The sequence below is a fragment of the Salvelinus alpinus genome, chromosome 7 (assembly GCF_045679555.1).
Source record: "Salvelinus alpinus chromosome 7, SLU_Salpinus.1, whole genome shotgun sequence".
NCBI lineage: Eukaryota > Metazoa > Chordata > Actinopteri > Salmoniformes > Salmonidae > Salvelinus > Salvelinus alpinus.
Window position 1 is genome coordinate 63,754,999 of NC_092092.1, and position 7,832 is coordinate 63,762,830.

General features: G+C 44.8%; 1 protein-coding gene across 1 annotated transcript; it reads left to right on the top strand.

Moving 5' to 3' along the window:
- The first annotated feature begins 1,793 nt into the window (after positions 1-1,793).
- LOC139581463 (early growth response protein 1-like) lies at positions 1,794-6,365 on the top strand. The gene is made up of 2 exons (XM_071411251.1): positions 1,794-2,766; positions 3,661-6,365. Exons 1-2 carry the CDS (start codon positions 2,556-2,558, stop codon positions 4,965-4,967), a joined length of 1,518 nt encoding a protein of 505 aa, XP_071267352.1. The 5' UTR covers positions 1,794-2,555; the 3' UTR covers positions 4,968-6,365.
- The last annotated feature ends 1,467 nt before the right edge of the window (positions 6,366-7,832 follow it).

Sequence of the window (7,832 nt, forward strand, 5' to 3'; positions counted from 1 at the left end):
GGATAGTATATTATGTTCACTACCTGCGGATGGAAGGGAGAATGCATTGGAAATTAAACAGATTACTAGACATAATGATAAAAAAATCATGGCGCAGCAACCATTTGAGCAGTTGATTCACTCCACATTTAATATTCTTATGTAACATTAGTTATATTTACCTGGAGTGGTGCCCTCATCAAAAGTGTTGAAGTCTCACCCATGCACTGCACTTCTCTCCCCTTTGCCTACACTATACACACAACGAGTTTGCCTGCATAGCTCAGCATCGGGCTGGTGGAAACAAATCGATTTCCCGTCAGAGCCATCGCGGAGTCCCCGCTCCCAGGCCTGCTGCATGGTTGGAACAGCCAGGGAACATCAGTAGCCCGCAGGCTCCTGGCAGCGTTTAGAAGCGGTTTGTTAATGCGGCCTATTAGCTCCGTGAGTGGCAGAGAGATTCCCCGAGTATCGAGCCGGGGAGGCCGGGTACACCCCGCAATTAGACAGACAGGATAGCCCCAGCCCAGCGCTTCGTCAGCATCCGCGGGCGTACGCCATCATTCATCAATGACAACAAGGTAGATAGAGAGAGCATCTTCCTAATGTTAAGGAATAGCACAGAGTTGCAGATAATGAGTGATGCGTAATTTAGCAGTCTATAGACAACCTTGTCAACACTCGATTTGACAACATGAGAGACTTAATTGTTTATTGCTTGAAAATGGTTTGTGTTATTTAATGAACTGTCCCGCTGGTCAAAGTAATCTCCATACCGAGCATGGCTTAATAACATACTGATAACTACTCTCAAGGGCTTGAACCATTTCAATGGCAGCCAGGCAAGCAGACAGAATAAAACGCATTTAATACAATTCCCAAAACAAATAGAAAAAAAACATGGGCTATATTCACATATTTCCTAACCATGACCCGATCTTAAAATATGAATTTTGACAGCAAAGATTTAAAAAATAATAATTATATAGGGCATTTGATTTTAGGTTTACTGACACGCGACACTGGCATCATTGCACAGGATTTCCCGCGGTCATCCTGGAGGAATCAGCTGTCTGGCCTTTCTTTCTCTATTCCTCTCAACTGTCAAATGCTGTCTAACTAAGGCATTCGTTGATGCGGTAGATGATTGTGTATGCAATGAAATACTTCAACATTTTTATTTTTCCACATCAAGACTGTCTCTGTGGGCCTTTTTGTGCATACACGGGATGGGTAGGCTGGCCACGAAAATGTGTATGAATGCGTGAATGTATTAAAACTGATGCCCCCATCTTAAAATGCAAGGTTGATAACATTATTAGCTATCAATTTTTTATGAATATACTTTATGAGGCTGTTTTTGTGCTCTCATGTGTTGATGCAAACTGCAAATGCATTAACACAACACAACTGAGACCCATACACGAGTTGCTCTTTTCATTACATTTCCATTTAGAGCATTTAAAAGCTGAATTGTCTCTGCTTCTATCTAAAATTAAGGCTACAGTGTTTTCGTTGCTGGTTTGGGTGAGGCTGCGTTACGGAGGGAGGATAGGGCTGACAGTATTTATTGTACGGAGCAGAGCGCTATGCTTGAGCTGCTCTCCAACCTCTCTCATTTCACTGCTGCCAAGCGCCGATCAGCGCTACCTCAGGAAGCTCCAAATATGGGCAAGGAAATGGAAACCCACCGGAATAAGTCCTTGTGTAGTTACTACCTTACATGGAATGGCGGAGCAGGGTTTTCCGGAAAGCGCGCAGCCTGCTGCACAGATGGGAAATCCGAATCTAAACTACGGGCCATTGGGGAGAGAGCAAGAATTATGCCTCTTCTCTTGCAGGGATTCTCATATGAAGATGCATCGATTCAGGGCTGAGGAAGAGCTGGTGTCTTCCCGCGATTTATTGCACTGGCTCAATATAAAGTCTCTCCTCTCTGCTTTTTCCCCAGGCTAATGTCATGTGTCCTCCGCTGCAGTGCCTAAATATGGGCTTCCTCCACTCCATATATGGACATCTACGTCATGGTGAGAGGGTATATAAAGGAGTCGGAATTCTCTGCGCAGGAAAGAGAGCCCTCAGTGCCCAGAACAGTTAACGTAAGAGCAGGATAGACATACTCACACACATACTGCGCTATCTCCCTAACCGAAAACATTTGACAGAGAAAGTAGAAGTGAATTCAAAACAACAACAACAACACATTATCCAAAAGGGCAGCACCCTAGTTGGATTCAACCAGTGAAAAAACCCAACATATATGAATGATTATTATCATCTGTTTTAGGGAATGAGTAAAAGGGTCTGATCTGATCTGAATAATATTTTCTGATAGAAAATAAAAAAGTGGATTTTACTCATCTTGGACAAAAGGAAGAAAAATACAAGAAGACTTTTGAAGAACCAGAAGAAAGAGTGAAAGAAACAGAAGAGAATATATCCTCATCCTCAGCAGCAGTAGCAGTCTGACCCTGCTCTCTGAGGTGGACTGGTGACTCCACTCTGCCCAGCTTCGCTGCACTCATTTTCAGCCTCCAGCACAGCCTCAGGCCCCTACAGGTCCACTTCTCTGGAGAATGGCTGCAACCAAGACAGAGATGCTCCTTCCAGCCCTGCAGATCTCAGACCCCCTCAGCTTCCCCCACTCTCCCATGGATAACTACCCCAAGCTGGAGGAGATGATGATGCTGAGCACCGCTGGGACCCCCTTCCTCTCTGCATCAGCGCCCGAGGGAGCAGGCTTCGGATCGGGGGAGCAAGGAGAGCAATATGACCACCTTGCTGGAGGTAAGATTATCTCCTTGTTATATTGCTGGGTGGAATTACTTTACTGTAATGTATGATAGACAGCTGCTGCTTTGCTGTGTGCAGTAGCAGAATGCATGGCATGAAACAGTTGTTGCAGAACTTAAATCAGTATTTATGTTCACCTGATGAATCTTAATTCAAATTCAACTTAGAGAGAAGACTCTAAATATGATGGATATGTTCTTTGAATGAGATATGTATAATTCTCATGATGGTTTGATATGGAGTTTTTAAAAATAAAGAAATTCATTGTAATAATGAAGTTTAATTTATATTGATTGGAAATACAAAACTCTGAAATGTAGAATTGTATAAATTAAATGGTAGCTCTTCATCACTATTGAATGGTATTTGGACTTGAGCGTGGTTCACTCATTGCATACCATTTAGAACGTCTAGAGCTCAATTTTAATTGCATTCTTAAAACCAGCTGAACTGCAGTTTCAGTAATCAATTGCCTTTGGCCTTGTGGCTGACTTCAAGAGCTTGGTGTGTGTGTGTGCCTACATGCATGCATGTGTGTGCTTGTGCGAATGCGTAACAGAAATATTTATATATATATTTAAATGCATGCATGCAGATGACTTGGCCTGACTTGCACGACAGCTCTCATCTATCTTTTGGTTAGTGGAGGAAATGGCTGGTGTGGGAGTTTAGGGGTGGGAAAGAGCTGGGGTTGCTGGGAGGGAGGGAGGTTCTCCTGCTCTGCGTAGGAACCTGCTGCTGTTAGAGAGGAAAGGGGCAACCCTGTCCACATCTCTGTCAGGATTCCCCTCTGCCTCCCTCCCTCCCGATTCCCTCCTCCTCTCTCTCTCCCTCCAGCATATTACAGGTTGATTAATGTCCCCTCTCTCTCGCTCTCTCTCTCTGCAGATACGTTACCTGATATCTCCATGAACTGTGAGAAGTCGATGGGCGAGCAGAGCTACTCTACACAGCGGCTGCCTCCCATCTCCTACACTGGCCGCTTCACCCTGGAGCCAGCCACCAACTGCAGCAACAGCCTGTGGGCCGAGCCCCTTTTCAGCCTGGTCAGCGGGCTGGTGGGGATCAACACCCCCTCCACCTCCGCCCCGCCCTCTTCCGTCTCTCAGACTGGCACCTCTTCCTCGTCCCCGTCCTCTATCTCCTCCGTCACCATTTCCTCTCAGAGCTCCAGTCTGAGCTGCTCTGTCCACCACAGTGAGAATATCCCCATCTACTCAGCTGCTCCTACGTACTCCAGCACCAGCTCTGACATCTTCTCTGACCAGGGCCAGGGCTTCTCTATCCCCGCGGGGGGGTTGCTCCAGTACCCCCCGCCAACCTACTCCAACGGCAAGTCGTGTGGCTCCAGCTTTCCTGTTCCCATGATCCCTGACTACCTATTCCCCCAGCAGCAGGGGGAGATAAGCCTGCTACAGGATCAGAAGCCCTTCCAGAACGGGTCTGGCCAGCCCTCCCTCACTCCCCTCTCCACCATCAAAGCCTTTGCCACCCAGACAGGCTCCCAGGACTTGAAGAGTGTCTACCAGTCCCAGCTGATCAAGCCGAGCCGCATGCGCAAGTACCCCAACCGGCCCAGCAAGACACCGCCCCACGAGAGGCCTTATGCCTGCCCTGTGGAAACGTGCGACCGCCGCTTCTCCCGCTCCGATGAGCTGACGCGCCACATCCGCATCCACACGGGCCAGAAGCCCTTCCAGTGCCGGATCTGCATGCGCAACTTCAGCCGCAGCGACCACCTGACCACGCACATTCGCACGCACACTGGCGAGAAGCCCTTCGCCTGCGAGATCTGTGGACGCAAGTTCGCCCGCAGCGATGAGAGGAAGAGGCACACCAAGATCCACCTGAGGCAAAAGGATAAGAAGGCGGAGAAGGGCGGGGTGGCCGGGGCGGTGGCAGAAGCACCAGTATCAGCCCCCTCCTCAGTCTCCTCCTACCCCTCTCCAGTCACATCCTGCTACTCCTCTCCGGTCCATACCTCGTACCCCTCTCCCTCAATCGCCACCTCGTACCCCTCTCCCTCCATCGCCACCACCTACCCCTCTGTCTCCATGTCCATGTCCAGTACTTTTCAGTCCTCCATGGTCTCCTCCTTCCCCTCCTCCGTAGCCTCCATCTACTCCTCTCCGGTCCCCACCCCGCTATCAGACATGCATTCCACACTCTCCCCAAGGACAATCGAGATCTGCTAAGCAAGAGAAAATATAATTTCTATTCTTTCCTCCTCCCCACCACCCCATACAGTCTCTTTGAGGGGAGAAATCAGCATCAAAAGACATATTCCCTTTCTGAAAAGCACTTTTCGGCCTGCTCCCTCTGCAAGCTCTGTTCAGTGAATCCTCAGATTCACCTGAAGAAGAGATTAAAACACAGGTCAAGGACCGGGCAAAGACAATATAGAACACGAAAAAGGATTTTCTCCTCTCAGCTGGTAAAGCACATGCAGGGCTTAAAACGAGGCATACGAGACTTTCTCGAGCCATAGTTGAAACAGGTAAAGACAGGTTGGTCGTTCTTATGAATGAAAACATAGAGACAGACAGACAAACTGAACATTGCCAGTCGTCCTGGTACTAAGGCACTAAGAGACAGACAGATGGACTGAACATTCAGTCGTCCTGTAACTAAGGCACTAAGAGACAGACAAACTGAACATTGCCAGTCGTCCTGGTACTAAGGCACTAAGAGACAGACAGACAGACTGAACATTCAGTCGTCCTGTAACTAAGGCACTAAGAGACGTTATATGTATATTGTACTTGTGCCATGTTTTGTTATTTTTTTCTATTATTTGGTACCACTGATGTGAAAACATTTTTGCATAATTGCATTGTATTATTTGAAGTGAGCAGGGCCATATTTTCTTTTCTAATACTTTCTCTGTAGTGATGACGATGATGTGATACGTTTTTGACTTTGTTTGATGACGAAATAAGCACTTAAGTATTCCAGCATGTGTTAAGAGTGATGTTAGTTTCTATTGTTTTGTAAATATCATCCACTGGTACTATCTTTCTCTTGCTCACATCATGTGACATATCAGTCTGTTATGTGGACAAAAAAACTTCACGTAAAAAAATCTAAAAACAAAACCACCGTTCCTGTTTTTGGTGCCTTTTTGTGAAGCCTTGCTGATATTTTGACACGTCTGCGTGCGAGAGAAGATGCGTTGTGTCTCGCCTTAAGGGTTGAAGGGATATTTTTGTTACAGAATGTAAGTCGTGCTCAGACTCTGAAGAAGTACAGAAAAGGGCGTGATGATATGAGGACACTGCTTCATTTCTTTAGAATGGAAGCAAAAGAGAGAAATTATAAACTATATTTTTGTAACTCTAAATGTAAATATCCACGACTTCAAGTTGGAATGTTGTAGTTACCTACTGTGTAGGCATGGGATTCTTTTGTATGTTATATACATGCGGTTCATTATCTTATGGTTTATCCTTATTTTGTATTTGTGTTTGTTAAACCAAGTGACTGTTTCTGGCTTCTCAACACATTGAATGCGCTTAACTGCCAATGGGATATTTGGTGTACAAGATATCCTCCCAGAAATGAAATATAAATAAAAGATAAATATATGTATAGAATTTCATTCCATATCTTATCACTGACTAGTTTCAAATATTTCCATTGGTACTTAACAAAAATCATATTGGAGCATCTCATTGCATTTCATAGCTGATACTACATCCTGCAGTAACCTATAACCTTTACATGCACATCATATGTCATAATCCTATATGTCAATTGCATGCTCTATGAGTGGATTTCCCCACAGTTCCCACATCATAGAGACCTTTAATTGAAGAGAATCTACCCAGCATGATTTCATGGTCATTATATTTATCATTGTTCTCCTGTTGAACCTTCATATCATTGACAATGCAAATGCATGAGTCCCATGCCTATCTAGGCTGTATGAAGATGGGGACTTGATGTAGGATTTCATGTTGCTTTAAGATATTAGTCTAATCGACATATACCTCGTCTTTAGGGTAATTGTGCATGAGCAGAAGGGTGTGAATGAGATTCAAATCATTCAATCAAAAGAGGCATACTCATTGATTTTAGATTTTGGACATTCAGTGAACTATTACTTAACTAGGCCTAATAGGACATACACTGAGTGGACAAAACATTAGGACACCTTCTCTTTCCATGACATAGACTGACCAGGTGAATCCAGGGGAAAGCTAGGATCCCTTGTTGATGTCACTTGTTTAATCCATTTCAATGAGTGTTGATGAAGGGGGTTAAATAAGGATTTTTCATCCTTGAGACATGGATTATGTGTGTGCCATTCAGAGGGTGAATGGCCAAGACAAAAGATTTAAGTGCCTTTGATCAGGGTATGGTAATAGGTGCCAGGCGCACTGGTTAGAGTGTGTCAAGAACTACAATGGTGCTGTGTTTTTGACACTCAACAGTTCACTGTATGTTTCAAGAATGGTCCACCACACAAAGGACATCCAGCCAACTTGACACAACTGCGGGAAGCATTGGAGTCAACATGGCCCATCATCCCTATGGAACGCTTTCGAAAACTTGTAGAGTCTATGCCCTGATGAATTGAGACTGTTCTTAGGGCAAAAGGGGGTGCAATTCAATATTAGGAATGTGTTCCTCATGTTTTGTACACTCATACATATACAGTTGAAGTCGGAAGATTACATACACCTGAGGCAACTACATTTAAACTCAGTTTTTCACAATTCCTGACATTTAATCCTCGTAAAAATTCCCTGTCTTAGGTCAATTAGGATCACCACTTTTTATTTTAATGTGAAATGTCAGAATAATACTAGAGAGAATTATTTATTTCAGCTTTAATTTCTTTCATCACATTCCCAGTGGGTGAGAAGTTTACATACACTCAATTAGTATGTGGTAGCATTGCCTTTAAATTGTTTAACTTGGGTCAAACATTTTGGGTAGCCTTCCACAAGCTTCCCACAATAAGTTGGGTGAAGTTTGGCCCATTCCTCTTGACAGAGCTGGTGTAACTGAGTCAGGTTTGTAGGCCTCATTGCTCGCACACGCTTTTTCAGTTCTGC

Bases quoted from the DNA above. Each gene is read 5' to 3' on its own strand.
- LOC139581463 (XM_071411251.1), top strand. From the start codon at position 2,556: ATGGCTGCAACCAAGACAGAGATGCTCCTTCCAGCCCTGCAGATCTCA. The intron at 2,767-3,660 runs GTAAGATTATCT...CTCTCTCTGCAG, and splicing joins ATATGACCACCTTGCTGGAG to ATACGTTACCTGATATCTCC.